The sequence below is a fragment of the Puma concolor genome, chromosome A2, assembly GCF_028749965.1.
Source record: "Puma concolor isolate L17-30 chromosome A2, mPumCon1.1.hap2, whole genome shotgun sequence".
In the NCBI taxonomy this organism is placed as follows: Eukaryota; Metazoa; Chordata; class Mammalia; order Carnivora; family Felidae; genus Puma; species Puma concolor.
Genome location: NC_141668.1, coordinates 88,958,090 through 88,974,462, shown reverse-complemented (window position 1 = coordinate 88,974,462; position 16,373 = coordinate 88,958,090). Strand labels below are relative to the sequence as shown.

Below are 16,373 nucleotides of genomic sequence, written 5' to 3'. Positions count from 1 at the left end.
GAAAGTCTGAGACCAGTGTGCCAGCATGGTGAGGTTCTGGTGATGGCCTTCATCCTGGCTTGCAGGTGGCTGTCTTCTCACTGTGTCTTCACATGGCAGAGACAGAGAGCAAGTTGTCTGGTGTCTCTTTTTATAACAGTGCTAATCCCATCATGAGGACCCAACTCTCACAACCTTATCTAACCCTAATTACCACCCAAAGGCCCCATCTCCAAATATCATCACAACGAAGACATGAATTTTGAGGGAACACAATTAGTCCATAGTGGCTAGTAAATGTAAGAAAATTAACCCCACTGACAAAAACAAAATATAGATGAAATGAATTACTGTTTTCCACCTGTCAAATCAAAAATTTTATTATTCTCAGTGTTGGCAAGGTAAAATGGACACTCACGTTGGCTGTTAATAAGAGTGTAAATTGATAAGACGTTTTTAGAAAGCAATTTTGAGATATGTATGAAGAGCTTCAAGACGCACCTTCTGATTCTATATTCTTCTAGAAATCTATCCTGAAAAAATAGAGATGAAGATATGTACATTTCATCATTATTAATAAAAATTAATATTATATCCTATAATTTTTAATACTGGGAAAAAGTTAGAGATAACCCAAATGGCCAACCATTTAGAAATTATTAAACATTTATGGTACTACTTTTTTTCTTCTTCTTTAAAAAAATTTTTTTTAATCTTTATTTTAGAGACAGAGAGAGAGAGAGAGAGAGAGAGAGAGAGAGAGAGACATAGAATCTGAACCAGGCTCCAGGCTCTGAGCTGTCAGCACAGAGCTTGATGCAAGGCTCAAACTCACAGATCGTGAGATCATGACCTGAGCCGAAGTCAGACATTTAACCAACAGAGCCACCCAGGCACCCCGGTACTATTTTTTGCAATAGATTATCAACCAACCTCAGTACATGATGGCTTGAGAATTTTGGGGAGACATGGAAAAATGTTCACAACATAATGACCAGCCAAGGAAAAAAAAAGATATACAAAAAAAAAAAGAATATACAACAATATATAATCCTGATTTTAATTTGTACAATTATCATTTTAAAATTTAATTTGTTAAAAATATATGCAGAGGAAAGAAACTATAAAATTTTTCTTAGAGGTTATTTCTGGTTGGCAGGATGATGGTTGAGTTTTATTTTCTTCTTTGTATTTTCTCTGAATTTTCCAAATTGCATAGATCACATGTTATTTTTATAGTCAGAAAAAATATATTCATATATTTTATATATAATAAAATATTTTATACATTTTATATTTTATATATAATAAAATATAAAATATTTTCTATATTTTATATATAAAATATATTTATATATAAAAATATATATTCATATATTAACTGAAATGCTGGTCTAACTGTAGTAAAAATGCCCCTTTTTTTGCTTTCCCATACTATTAGCAAATAAACTAGAAAGCAATAAAGAAAACACAGGGAGCATAAAAGCGTTTATTACTGGGAAGCGCTGGTTTCTCATCCCAGGTACAGCTGGTTGGCCTGTTGCAGACCTGCGTCTGGTCTCCCTGGATTGAGCGCCCTTTTGCCTCTGGCCACGTACATGAGGTCTCCTGGACACCCCATTTCCTAGATGGGCCGGTCTCTGTCCCAGCTAGCACTGTCATAAAACCCTCTTCCTCAGGTTCAGTTTCCAGATAGCCCTGTGTGTGCCTAATTGCATACTGACAGATTTCCAAAGGTTTGGTTTTGTTTTCTGTTAGCGGAATCCCAGGGTTCTAACGACGCCTACAAGGAACGCTGTATAGCTGGAGAAAGGGCATCGGGAAGAAGAGAGCTCGTCTTCTTCCCCTTATACACTCCCCCTACAACATCAAAGAGCAGCTCTGCTTTTATCTGGATATATTTTGGGATTCCCATGAGGTTTTTTTTTTTTTTTTTTAAGATTTTTTTTTTTCTGACTAAAAAAAAAAATGTATTTGAAATCACTGTGACCAATCACCATAGTTCTGTCAGGAAAATGATCTCTTCCTTCATGGTTCATGTTCTCATGTTGCAGCAAGCTTGTCTTTTCTTTCCCTCATGGGCAACCAGTATCTAATATGGCTTCCACGCAAACCTACATGTATTGTTAGTGCAAGAGGTACAAACATCGAGATAGAGAATGGCTGTGGGTTTTGTTTTTTTAGACCATGGAGTCAAGTATTTTTTAAACTTTAATTTTAGGTTTGAAGTAAATGAACTAATTGATCAAATACTTGGAAATCTGTGCAATAAGAGATTTACTCGCTATATACTATTTTAAATTCAGGAAAAATATATTTTAGAAATTCCACGTTTTTAAAAAACATCTGCATGTGGACACTCAGAGCCTGCACCTAGATAGAATTGTGGGAAAACTGAGTATTGTCTTCTGATTTCTCACTCACTAGATTCTCTCTCTGAGATAGTTCTTAGAAATACTTCATCTGAAGTATTTATTCTGAAATACTTCATCCCACTACTGTTGGAATCTCCTTCCTTGGAAATATTCCTTACAAAAGACATTTGTATTTTAAAAGGTATTAAGATAGCAATACACAATGAAGCCTTATTATTTTTGAGAGAGCGAGAGACAGAGCACAAGCAGGGAAGGAAAGAAAGGGAGGGAGACACAGAACCAGAACACAGGTTCTGAGCTGTCAGTACAGAACCCGATGCGGGGCTCGAACCCACAGACCATGAGGTCATGACGTGAGCCCAAGTCAGATATTCAACTGACTGAGCCACCCAGGGGCCCCAACATTGTCAATAATATTTAGAAATCCATTTCTTCTTCAATTTTCTACTAGGCAGAAGTCAGCATGGTCCCAGGATGGGTGAGATACTATGGGTATAGTGTCTACCAAATTAGTAAACAGCTGTACATAGCAATTGTCTCTGAGAGCAGAAAAGTGCTCTTCAAATTGTTAGCTCAGATTTCGGTTTAACATTTAGTTTGCAAAACTAGATATTCCCAGCAGAGGGCGTATTTAAGTTACAAATCAAAATTTTTTTGCAAAGTTTTCTATTTTTAGAAATAAGTGTTTTTTTATTTTTATGATTTTTATTCATCTTTTATGCTTTATATTTCTTTCATCATAGCTTCCAATTTGTATTTTGAAAATATTGCATTTATTTCTAAATTACATAGATTCTGTTACTGGGGATTTTTTTTTTTGAGTGTATTTTTTTTTTAAATTTTTTTAACGTTTATTTATTTTTGAGACAGAGAGAGACAGAGCATGAACGGGGGAGGGTCAGAGAGAGGGAGACACAGAATCTGAAACAGGCTCCGGGCTCTGAGCCGTCAGCACAGAGCCCGACGCGGGGCTCGAACCCACGGACAGTGAGATCATGACCTGAGCCGAAGTCGGACGCTTAACGGACTGAGCCACCCAGGCGCCCCAGAGTGTATTTATTTTTGAGAGATAGAGACAGAGTGTGAACAGGGGAGGAGCAGAGAGAGAGGGAGACACAGAACGCAAAGCAGGCTCCAGGCTCTAAGCTGTCAGCACAGAGCCTGATGCGGGGCTGGAACTCACGAACTGTGAGATCATGACCTGAGCTGAAGTTGGATGCTCAACTGACTGAGCCACCCAGGCGCCCCTGGGGATTTTTTTTAGGAACTAATTGCTGCAAATATTTACTAGAGATGCAAGAATCAGGAATTATTGAATATGGAGCAAGAGACCGCCAGCCAATGCAGGAGAGAAGGAACTGATACATTAACTCATTTTACTGGACCTTGGGGATAGACGTTGTATCTTCTGAGGGCAGTTGTTTGCTGAGTTCCCTTAGCCCAGTCAGCCAACTCACAGATGCAGTTCCAGAGGCAAATTTGTGGAACACTTAAATAACCAAAAAGCATACAATGATTATTTCTCCAGTAACAGTTTACTTATTTAGGGATTAAACAGCTGGTGACCACCTCGCTGTGGGCCAGGCACAATCCAGCAGGTATCAGAATCCATTGTCTTGCTCTCACCTCACGGAGACTGGGTCTCCTCACGTGTCCCACCTGCCTTAAAACCCCTCAAGTTCTAGTGTTGAGGGACATCTCTCGCTGATGTTCCTCCTGAATGGCTGAAGCCAGCTGACCCTTTTAAATAATCTTCAGTATACTTTGAGTTATAGAGTTTCTAAAATAAAAAATTGACACCTTCTATTTAAATCTCAAGAAGACACAAAAACTCTTTTGTTCTCAAATTGTTAACTTAGTAACTTCTGTAGAAACCCATTAAGAGTTCCCCTCCAATGACACAATAGCATGCCAACCCCATTTCTACCATAATGGGATGGCAAGCATTTGTGAGATGTCACTTGGAGCTTGTTTGCAAGGGGAGGGAGCTAGAAGCGACTTTGAACAGAGACTTAAACCTTATTCCTAAGAAAAGGGGTTTCTGTAACTGTGTGATTCTGACATTGCATTTTTATTTATTTTTTATTTTTTTATTTTTTAATGTTTATTTTAGAGAGAGAGAGAGAATGGGGGATGGACAGAGAGAGAGGGAAACAGATTTGAAGCGGGCTCTGCGCTGACAGCAGAGAGCCTGATGTGGGGCTCAGACCCACAAACTGCGAGATTGTGACCTGAGCCAAAGTCCGACGCTCAACCGACTGAGTCACCCAGGCGCCCCTGACATTGCATTTTTAAAAGCAATCTCATCTTGGGGTGCCTGAGTGACTCAGTTGGTTGAATGTCAGTCTCTAGATTTTGGCTCAGGTCATGATCCCAGGGTCGTGGGATCAAGCCCCATGTGGGGGTCCCCACTGGACATGGAGTCTGCTTAAGATTCTTCCTCTCTCTCTCTCTCTCTTCCTCTCCCTCTGCCCTTTCCCCACTCATACACACACATGCTCTCTCTCTTTCTCTAAAAATTAAATGAAAAATTAAATAAATAAATAAATAAATAAATAAATAAATAAATTAAATAAAAGCAATCTCATCTAAAACAAATAAGGTGAAAACTATATGTTGATTTTTCTACCATTAATTTAAAAGAAGAATGTCTTTCTAGATTGCATAAAAATAAAATATTTCAAGGGGAGCATGGGTGGCTCAGTCAGTTTAAGGGTCTGACTCTTGATTTTGGCTCAGGTTATGATCCCAGGGTCATGGGATGGAGCCCCATGTGGGGCTATGTGCTGGGTGTAGAGCCTGCTTAAGATTCTCTCTCTCTCTCTCTCTCTCTCTCTCTTTTCTCTCCCCGTCCCTTCCCTGAACATGTTCTCAGCATGCACTCTCTCTCTTTAAAAAAAAAAAAAAAATGAATAAGGGAACAACCAAATAATAAATGAATGAATGAATGAATGAATGAATGAATAAATAAATAAATAAATAAATAAATAAATACTTCCAGATAGATAACGTGAAAAAACCCCTCGAGTTCTGGAGGAAGATATACATGCAAACAATTTTGCGTGAGTGCAATGCTATGGGCCCGGGAGGAGCTCTGAGTTTGTAGTTTAAAAACCTTCTCACTTTATGTACCACCTGGCCCGACTTTGCCTCATCTGTGAAATCCAGAAATAAGAACATACCCTCTAAAAGTCAAGGTCAACTCCCTCTAAAAGTCAAGTGGGATCTTGGGAAGCAAAATGAACTGTGATTCTCTGGATGTTTGGCTGTGTGCGACATTTGGCCATGTGACTGGTCTTGCTGGGGTTTGCTTCTGAATGGCCTCGAGGAATCTAGAGGAGGGAGGAAGACCCTGTCCCAGGTCCCAGTATAAAATTCTGGCTATGTCTGCTTCTCTCTCATCAGAACCCTTTACTCCAGCCAAACTGGTCTCTGCCCCTGAGGTGTTGCTCTTGCCAAGAGAAAGACCCTATTTGCAAACCACCTGCTCAGTACTTGCTACCTGGAAGTTTCTCCCACTGCCCAGGGCCTCACAAGGCTTTTGTAATCACTTTATCTCTGTACTCAGGAAGCAACTGATTTTTGCATTGCTACTTAGGCCCTTAGTATATTTTACTATATTTATCTGCAATATCTGAAAAGACAAATAAGTCTTGCTCCCTTGAGTATCTAAGTGTCTCATAGATAGTTACTACTTTGCTATTTATATTTAAACTATTGTTCTATCAAGTTCTCTCTCCTAATCCTTTCCCCCAAATGCATTTGTTCTAATCTCTTCCATCAGGCTTGGTATAAAGTCAATCTCTCTGTCATCACACTGGCCTCTGAATGGTACAGGGGAATAGTTTTGAATTTCTTTTCTCTTTGTTCAAGTCTTTGGCTCTACAGGAGGTGATGATTATCAGTGAATGGCTTGTTACCATGATCATCTATGGAGTGTTTATTTTATACTAGAAACTATTCAAAATACTTTTCATATATTAGCTCATTTAATTCTCATGATAGAACTATGATATGTGTACCTTTATGATATGTATAGGGAAGGAAATAAGAACAGAGAAGTAATTGTCAGAGCTTCCCCACTGGGAGATTGCAGATCCAGAATTTACAGCTAGTGGAACCCAAGCACTGCATTATCTTGCTCCTGGAAAGATGGATGGTAGTTGAAAGGAGTAGAAACAATGGTCCTGGATAAACCCATGTTTGTCATCAGTCCCCATACATCTTTCAGAATATTTGAGAAAAACTGGGGACTGAGTTAGAGAGACAGAGCCAAAAGCAAGTGGAAGATTGCACAATTATTTTGTGAAAATACAAGCTTCAGAAAGCCAATTTAGATCTTTTTAAGTCATGGTGTTTTTTGTCCTTGATTGTGTAAGTTTTTACTTAGAAACCTAGCAATAATAATTGGTAATTAATAATTAATGTGTTTTTTGACAGCCAAACATTCATCTTGTGGGAATTTTGCATAATTTTGCCTCTGCAAAACTAATGGTTTTGCAATTTTTATTTTCATTGGGCGGAAAAAAAGCTAGTGATTCACTAATTATGTTTTCTTATTGGCAGATAGCTATACGCTGTTTACACATTAATATATAAAGCCTTAGCCTATTTTACTTTGCCCAGTGGGAAACTGAACAATGAGATATCTTGTGCAAAAAGTGAACATTTGAACTATGCTAGTTCCATATGCCTTTATTATCATTCCAGAGACTTTTCCTCTCAACTTGATTTGACTTCTGCAAGATAACTTTTCAGGAGAAGTAGTTTCCTAATCTGTGGAACTTAGAAATATAAAGAAGTAATTTCTTGTATTCATTAATCAGATCCCAACTTTCTTAAAAATCACCTCAAGGCACCAATCCTCAGACTTCAGTGTGTAGAGGAATCACTTGGGGAGCTCATCAAAATGCAGCTTCCCAGGCCCCATCTTCAGAGACCAACTCACTCCCCAGGTGATTCCGATGCAGATATCCTCAGGGTGCCAGAATGGAATGCAGGATGTGGTAAGTGGGGAATGGAGAAACTCAGCACTCTGGGGACTCAGGCACAGCAGTGCCAGAAAGCAGATGGGCCTTTCATGGGACTATTCAGGGAGCTGTCTGAAGTCTGGCTTCCAGGTAATAGAAGACTTCCGCCCTTGGGTAACAGAATGCTATTCATATCCATCTTGCAACTGTGGTGAAAATCACTGACCTCCTGTGCAATTATATTCTGTAGGTCTAGGGGAGAAAGAAGTCAGTCAGCAGATGGCTAAGTGCTCACTGTGAACATCTGGGATGGGGCTCGGTCAGGAGGCAGAGCTGGAGAAGGAGAGACATGTAGGTCTAACCACTTTGCCGTAGTCTTGAGGGCTGGGTTCTCAGCCTGCAGCCTGCACACTAAAAGGGGGACATGGAGCTAATTGCAAAGGGAGAACTATATTGTGCAGGGTCCAGTCAGGGGAAATTATCCAATTTCTTCCCCCTGGAAGAACACTATGAGAACTGCTAAGAGACTAAGGCAGGACTTCCAGGCCTGGATCTGCTGACACTTGGTCCATGGAGGTGGGAAGATCCCTGCATGACCCAGTGGGTGAAATTACTTTGTTCACAAGTGAGTGAGCAGGAAAAAAGCCAGTGAGAATAGGCCCTCTGTAAAAGAATGGCCTCTCCACCTCCACCCCCAGTCCTGCCCCGTGCACACTAGACCCTGCCTGCAGGCAGCGAACCAAAATGGCAAAGAGAAATGTCTAAGGAGGATTCCAGGTGGTTTCTGTGGGATGTGTGCTGTAAACTGTTTTATCTGCCTCAAATGGAGAAATATTCTCCATTTTGGGAAAACTCAGTGTGGAAAGTAAGATGGCAACAGCTTTCTGAGTTCATATACGTACTTTAATTTTTTTTTTTAATGTTTATTTATTTTGGAGAGAGAGACAGAGTGCGAGTGCGGAAGGTGCAGAGAGAAAGGGAGACACAGAATCCGAAGCAGGCTGCAGGCTCTGAGCTGTCGCACAGAACCCGACGTGGGTTCAAACCCACAAACCCAAGATCATGACCTGAGCTGAAGTCGGACGCTTAACCGACTGAGCCACACAGGCGCCCCTCATATATGTACTTTAAATATCCAGATCCAGTAAGCCATTTGTTTCCCACCTTTGTGAACTATGCTACAAGCTTGCTTGCTTTCTTCTTTCTTTCTTTTTCTTTCTTTCTTTCTTTCTTTCTTTCTTTCTTTCTTTCTTTCTTTCTTTCTCTCTCTCTCTCTCTCTCTCTCTTTCTTTCTTTCTAAGTTTTATTTAAGTAATCTCTACACCCAACGTGGGGCTTGAACTCGGGGCTTGAACTCACAACTCCAAGATCAAGAATCACATGCTCTTCCAAATGAGCCAGCCAGGGGCCCCATAAGCTATAATTTTTCAAATATATGTTCTGTAGATGTTGTGAATGATAAAATACAATTTTTTAAAAAAGACTCCTTGAATTTGTAATAGATTTTGAGGGTGGATTTTCTCAATAACTTTTGTGGTTGGGTCTGAGGAGATTTTTGATGTTAAAAAGGAGGACTTCATACTAAAAAGGGGTAGACACCACTGATCAAAATATCACAACTGTGTCTTCAATTGGACTCCAAAATACCGCCCATTGAATGTAAACACTGAGTAGCAACTCCATTGTGTCATTTACAATGGATTTTTTTTTTAAGTAGTAAAGGTGAAACTTCATTTTAGTTAGACTTTAACAAAATATGAACACTGGATAAATAAAGGAGTGTCTATAAGGTACGCTTACTTAAAAAACTGTCACATTGGGGTGCCTAGGTGGCTCAGTTGGTTGAGCATTTCACTTCAGCTCAGGTCATGATCTCATGGTTTGTGAGTTTGACCCTCACATCTGGCTCTCTACTGGTAGAAAAGAGTCTGCTTTGGTCCTCTGTCCCCTTCTCTCTCTACCCCTTCCCTCCTCTTGCTCTCTTTCTCAAAAATAAATAAAAATATATTTTAAAAAACCCTATCACTTTATTTGATTCTGGAATTGTAGGAGAGAAACCTATTTGTTGCTTAGTAAGAACACGCACATCCAGGGGCGCCTGGGGGGCTCAGTTGATTAAGTGTCCAACTTTGACTTGGGTCATGGTCTCACAGTTTGTTGGTTCGAGCTCCACATCGAGCTCTGTGCTGATGGCTCAGAGCCTGGAGCTTGGTTTAGATTCTGTGTCTCCCCCACCCCTCTCTGCCCCTCCCCCACTAGCGCTCTGTCTCCATCTTTCAAAATAAATAAATGTTAAAAAAAAAAAAAAAAAGAACATGCACATCCAGAGTGATTCTGTTTCATTTTCCCTAGGCTCTGTTATGTGGCCTACTTACTACATGTCCTGAGGATCCGCTGAAATATTTACAGAAAATGATCATTACTATAATGGAAAATGGTCTCGAAAGTCTTCTCTGGTGAGTATTGTTTTGCTTTATGGTAGGGAGATATTTTATTCTGAATGTAAAACACTCACTATAGAGTACCAAAAGAAGTCTTCTAATCTCAGGATGGTTAAGGAATCCCTCCATAGGCTTTTTTAAAATGTTTATTTCTTTTTGAGAGAGAGAGAGAGAGAGAGAGAGTGTGCGAGTGGGGCAGGGGAAGAGAGAGAGGGAGACACAGAATCCAAAGCAGCTCCAGGCTCTGAGCTGTCAGCACAGAGCCTGACGTGGGGCTCAAACCCACAGACCGTAAGATCATGACCTAAGGCCAAGTCAGACACTTAGCTGACTGAGGCACCCAGACGCCCCCTTTCATAGGCTTTTAAGTCTGAAAGACTTCAATAGGAACAATTTCCCCACTGGTTCTTAACTTGAGAAATATAGCCCTCTCTCATCAATAATGTGCTCGTAGGGCAGTTATTTCAAGTTGGGGATGAGGAAAAAGAGGCATACTCTCTTGGGGGGCACAGCAAAATCTGGAGGAGGGGGTGGCTGACACAGTCCTGCAGTAGGTTTTGATATACTTCTCCCAAGGGGAGGTGTCTCCTCCTTCCCCTCCCTTCAACTCCACCCATTGAATCATGGATTCAAATCACTGATTTAATTATGGAAGTAACTACTATGAAATGAAATGTTTGACTGTGTTTTATGATTTTATCAAAGGGATATGTGCATTGATCCATCAATGAGGCCAAAAATTCGGAGGTTGTCTGAAACTTACATGGAACAACTTTTTGGACTGGATGATCAACTGGTCAGTATTAGTAATCAGACATTCTAAAATATACATCCCAAGTTTTGATGGAAGTTCTCAAATAGATTTTAGATTTTATAAGATGTATGAGGTCAAACTGTTTTTGAATTGGGGACACTCAGAGAAGTGAAGGAATATCACCCCCCCAACACCCCACATACAGCCACATTCATAGTAAACTTCCCAAATTTCCAGAAGTATTTAACAGACATTTATTCTTCCTCTTCTGATAAAATCTTTCTATTATATTTTTCCCATTCCTCTTTCTCCTTCTCCTCTCCTCTTGCATCTTTATAATGATAAAACCAACATTATGGAAAGCTTTAAATGAGGATATTGTCCTTCCTTTCTAATCTACTTCCTTCTGTATTCTATCCCTTCTCCATTCTCTTTGCCATCTGCCCAGGGATCATGCTCATAAAGATATGGCCAAACAACGAGAGCTAACTTAAAAGCCAGACCGATTGTTAAAGAAAGGAACAACCAGCTCTAACAGCTGGTTTTGATCCTGTACAGAGGGCAAGGAAGTAATTCAGGACACGGAGACTTTTAGAACAAAGACTGTGTATCTGAGAGAAGCTAAAATAGCAAAAGGCATGTGGGGAGAGAAATGCCAACACAAATTACATGTGTGTGGGGCCTTGTGTGATACCTCCAGATCCCAGGCTGGTGTTTTGGTAAACACAGGCAGGGCTTGGGAGCTGCTGGTGAACTTGGGCGCCAAAAAGTGAAATTGAAGCCTGGGTCAAGGTGGATGCTGAGAGCCAGGATCAGTCTGAAGCATAATTTGGAAGGCTGGGTGGAGGGTCACACTGGATCCTACTCAGTGGTCTGCATCAGAGAGACAGAAATAGAGGGACAGGATATTTCTGTCAAGACTGGGATGATTCTGAGTACCAATACAATGGGAAGAACCCACATGTCCAATCCTAGCTGATCTGTGTTGTGGTGTCTGGGTGTCTTAATGACTTCACTTTATCAGCCATAGAACTTTATCTACTATGAAGTGCAGGTGTCTGCAAACTGTGTTCTCGGAGATGTTTGGGGGCCACCTCAGGAGCTGAGGGAGAGATCCAGGGGGTGGGGATTCAGGGTCTTTCACCCCCACCTTACACTCTAGAACAATTCCACTTTGAATATAATGTCATATGAAAAAAGCTTAAACATCATTGCTAAAAGATACTAAAATTATTAAAAACCACTGACGTAGAGGGGTGAACCTCGTCAATATTTTGAAAGTGATTTTGTAAAATACAATCAGATTATGTTCAATATCTAGCTAGAAGCCTATAGAGAATCTTTTAAAGAATTGCACAGAATTCTGAGACACCATAGCAACTTTAAACCTAAAGTTTTATTAGAAAAAGAATTCTCAGAGATATTTCATGATGTTGAAAGTGCAAAGGATAAAATACAGGAAGCTCATGCACATTTAGAAAGGAGGATGATTGGGGCACCTGGGTGGCGCAGTCGGTTAAGCGTCCGACTTCAGCCAGGTCACGATTTCGCGGTCCGTGGGTTCGAGCCCCGCGTCAGGCTCTGGGCTGATGGCTCAGAGCCTGGAGCCTGTTTCCGATTCTGTGTCTCCCTCTCTCTCTGCCGCTCCCCCGTTCATGCTCTGTCTCTCTCTGTCCCAAAAATGAATAAACGTTGAAAAAAAAAAATAAATAAAAAAAAAATGTTTAAAAAAAAAAAAAAAAAAAAAAAAGAAAGGAGGATGATAATTCATATGTATAGAAAAGATGTCTGCTTCATTTTATAAAGTAGGAAAGGTAGAAACTAGATGTGATTTCACAAAAGGTAACTCTCTAGATGCCTATGATTGCTTTGTTAGAGGGCTCAGCCAAGATTGAATATGGATTAATTCATTTCTCCTTCACCCTCAGAGGAAAATGAAAAATTATTATTTTTTTTTACAAAGGATAAGACACTTTAATCCTTAAAGTTTCCAGTATTTTATTTTATTTTATTTTATTTTATTTTATTTTATTTTATTTTATTTATTTATGTTTTTTAACATTTATTTATTTTTGAGACAGAGAGAGACAGAGCATGAACGGGAGGGGCAGAGAGAGAGGGAGACACAGAATCTGAAACAGGCTCCAGGCTCTGAGCTGTCAGCATGGAGCCTGACGCGGGGTTCGAACTCAAGGACCGTGAGATCATGACCTGAGCCAAAGTCGGAGGCTCAACTGACTGAGCCACCCAGGCGCCCCAAGTTTCCAGTATTTTAAATTATAGTATACTAAATAAATATCAGCTTTGCTTTTTTCCCCCATTTTTCTTTCCTATAGTTTCCTATATGGCTATAATTACTGATGAGAGTTTTTAATGTTTTGACAAAATATTTAAAATATACATATTTTTTAATGTTTATTTATTTTTGAGAGAAAGAGAAACAGAGTGTGAGTGGGGGAGGGGCAGAGATTGAGGGAGACACACAATCTGAGGCAGACTCCAGGCTCTGAGCTGTCAGGACAGAGCCTGATGTGGGATTCGAACCCACAAACTGTGAGATTATAACCTGAGCCCAAATCGGATGCTTAACCGACTGAGCCACCCAGGGACCCTGATAAAACATTTTAAAGATCACAAACAATTGTAATCTTTCCCATTTTTAAGATTGCTTTGTAGGGGGACCTGGGTGGCTCAGTGATTAAAACAGCCGACTTTGGCTCAAATCATGATTTCCCGTTAGTGAGTTGGAGCCTCGCTCGCATCAGACTCTGAGCTGATCAGAGTCTGGAGCCTGCTTTGGATTCTGTGTCTCCCTCTCTCTCTAACCCTCCCCTGCTCATGCTCTGTCTCTCTTTCTCTCAAAAATAAATAATAAACATTAAAAAATTAAAAAAAAAGATTGCTTTGTATTGTCTCAGCATGCTTCTGTCTCCACACTGTTTTGCCTATTTATAACAAAGTATTTGTTTCTATTTGTGCAAACAGAGAAAATTGAATACAGGAAACTGTGAGCAAGCCACATTGTTAGAGAAAAAGTAGGAACTGCTCTCATAATAGTAAATAGAAAGACAGTTTAACTATGTGTTCCAAGATGAAAGAATCAACCATTGTCAGGAGGAAACTAACTTCACAGACTTGATTCTCATTTCTTAGGAAATGAAATCTCCAGATGGGTACTGATTACAAGAAGAAAAGACTTCTATAATATTAAAAAAAATCTTTTTATCATGGAAAATTTTAAACATAACACACAAGCAGAACACCATAATGATTCCTCATCATCCAGCTTAAATGACAGTCAACATTTTGCCAATCTTGTTAATTATCTCCCCTTGTCCTTTTTTTTGCTGAAGTATTGGAAAGCAAATCCCAGGAGTTACATTATTTTACCAGTAAATACATCAGTGTGCATCTCTAACAAAAAATGACATTTTTAGGGAACATAGCACAGTGCCATTATCTATGTAATGAAATTAGCAGTAATTTCTGAACATCGCGTAGTGCAGATTATATTCAGATATATATATTTCATATTCAGTCCATATTCGAGTTTCCCAAATTGTCTCAAAAATACCTTTTTAAACATGACTCTGTCAAATCAAAATCCATATGGAGTTCACATTGCACTTGGGTATCATATATTTAATACTTCTTGTAATAAACTTTCTTATTTCCCATGCCACTCATTTACTGAGGAAAACATCATTTGTCTTGTAAAATGTCCCACATTCTCATTGTTTCCTCTGGCATCATTTCATTTGTTCTGTTTCTTGTATTTCCTTCAAGTTTGTAGTTAGATCCACAAACTTGATATTCAGGTTCTTTTTTTCCCCTTTTTTTCTCTTGGGGACAAGAATAACTACATGGGGAGGGGTGGTTCTTCCTAGTGCATCACATGGGGGTGCACCCAGAAGTGTGGCAGACCCAGTTTTTATCAATCTTGATTCTTCTAGACATTAACAGAATTGCTTATTAGTTTCATCTTACAATACACGCATAATGGTTTTGGAATAACGATACTACAAGATCACTAACAATAAAACTACTGAATGTAGTTTACGAAAAGTATGCAATTCAAAAGAGTTATGCAATTCTTTTTGCCTTTAAGATGTATATATCCTACCAAATATTTTCAGTAAAAATACTTTTTTTGTTACCCCAGATACTTATTTTTTTTGTGCCGATGGCCATCTTTTTTTCTCCTTGATATAATTATGCTTTTCCAATTATGTATAACATTACTTGGCAATAAAAACAATAAACGATACAACAAAATGAGTGTTCAAAGAATCAAAACAATAAAATGAGTGTTCAGAGTATTGCTTCTATTCCTGCCTTTTTCTCCTCCCTATTCCATCCCTGTTTCTAAGTATCCAATGTTAGTAGGTTTTGGTTTATTTATTTAGTTTTTCCATTGTTTCTTTTTGAAAATTATGAGCACATACATTGTATTCTTCTCCCACCAACTTCTTACATTGAAGTAGCAGACTATGTGTCGCTTTTTCTCACTTAATGTGTCCTAGAGATCACTCCCTTTTAAAATGATCCTATGGCTTTTAAAATGATGGTATCATAGGGAGCACTGTGTAACAAATCCTAAAACCTAAATGAAAGATGTGGACTTAAAAGTCTTACTGATGTAACAAAGTTTAACTATGAAAAGGAGACTTAACCTTATGACCCCAGTGGCTAGGTTTTAACCTTTTGGAAGAGGCCAGCAGATCCTATGCCTCAAACAAGAATCAACTGGTCGATAACCACACCCTCTACCCTTCCTGGTTTGCAAAAGTATCCTTTTCCTTTTAAAATTTGGTAGATTACTCTTCCCTGAGAAGGCATCAAACTAAGTATTACAGTAACCTGGAAGGAATAGAAGTAATGAAGATATGAACTGGATTCACGTTATTTACTTTAGGATAAATTTAAGTGTAAGGTAAGTAATAATAGTTAATGATAGAGCGTTTTTGTATGTTTGTCCACTATGTGTGGCATCTGAGAGTTCTAAAGAACATTTTTATAAGTTTAAATTGTTTCAGGGGCGCCTGGGTGGCTCAGTCGGTTAAGTGTCTGACTTCAGCATGGGTCATGATCTCACAGTCCATGAGTTTGAACCCGGCATCGGGCTCCACACTGACAGCTTGAAGCCTGGAGCCTGCTTTAGATTCTGTGTCTTGCTCTCTCTCTATGCCCCTCCCCTGCCTGCACTCTGTCTCTCTGTCTCTCTCAAAAATAAAATAAAAACATTAAAAAAAAAATTAAAAAAAAATGTTTCAGGGACTTTCTTAAAATTTGTAATAAACATTTACATGTTTAAGGAAAACTGATTTTTCAAAGTTGTATTTATTTAAATGTGTTTATTAACACTTAGAGCCCTAAAGTACAAATATCAATCAGTGTCTGTCTCCAGGCACAAGAGCCCAGTGGGCATTGAAGAATCTTTCAATAATTTGCAGAAGATAAAAATAATAAGAAAATTACTCATCATGAAAAATCCAACACTTTACCCACATCATGGTACTGTTATAGACACTACTCACTTTTGCATTAAAGACATGGTTTCATTTTAGTATTTTTGTTATTACTATTAACTTTTCCAGCCCATGAATAATAAAAATATCAGAACTGGGAGGGATTTGTAGTAATGCCTTCAACGCATATTTATAAACCCTGTTCGGGATGTCATAACAAAATTCTACAGACTGGGTTGTGGTTATCAACAACAGAAATCTGTTTCTCCCAGTTCTAGAGGCTGGGAGGTCCAAGATGAAGGTGCTGGCAGATTTCGTGTCTACTGAGAACCCAGTTCCTAGTTTGTAAACTGCCATCTTCTTGCTGTTACTTCATACGGCAGAAG

General features: G+C 39.1%; 2 protein-coding genes across 2 annotated transcripts in view; one reads left to right on the top strand and one right to left on the bottom strand.

The window, feature by feature from the left end:
* Positions 1–16,373, top strand: part of FBXL13 (F-box and leucine rich repeat protein 13) — a 217,150-nt gene that overhangs the window by 6,095 nt on the left and 194,682 nt on the right. The window contains exons 2-3 of the mRNA XM_086696868.1: positions 9,677–9,780; positions 10,471–10,561. Coding sequence (XP_086552994.1) covers positions 9,677–9,780; positions 10,471–10,561 — 195 coding nt within the window. The remainder of the gene's footprint in view (positions 1–9,676; positions 9,781–10,470; positions 10,562–16,373) is intronic.
* The window catches only part of LRRC17 (leucine rich repeat containing 17), a 116,571-nt gene continuing 111,404 nt past the window's right edge, over positions 11,207–16,373 (bottom strand). The window contains exon 6 of the transcript XR_015248068.1: positions 11,207–11,392. The gene's annotated coding sequence lies outside the window, so the exon portion shown is untranslated. The remainder of the gene's footprint in view (positions 11,393–16,373) is intronic.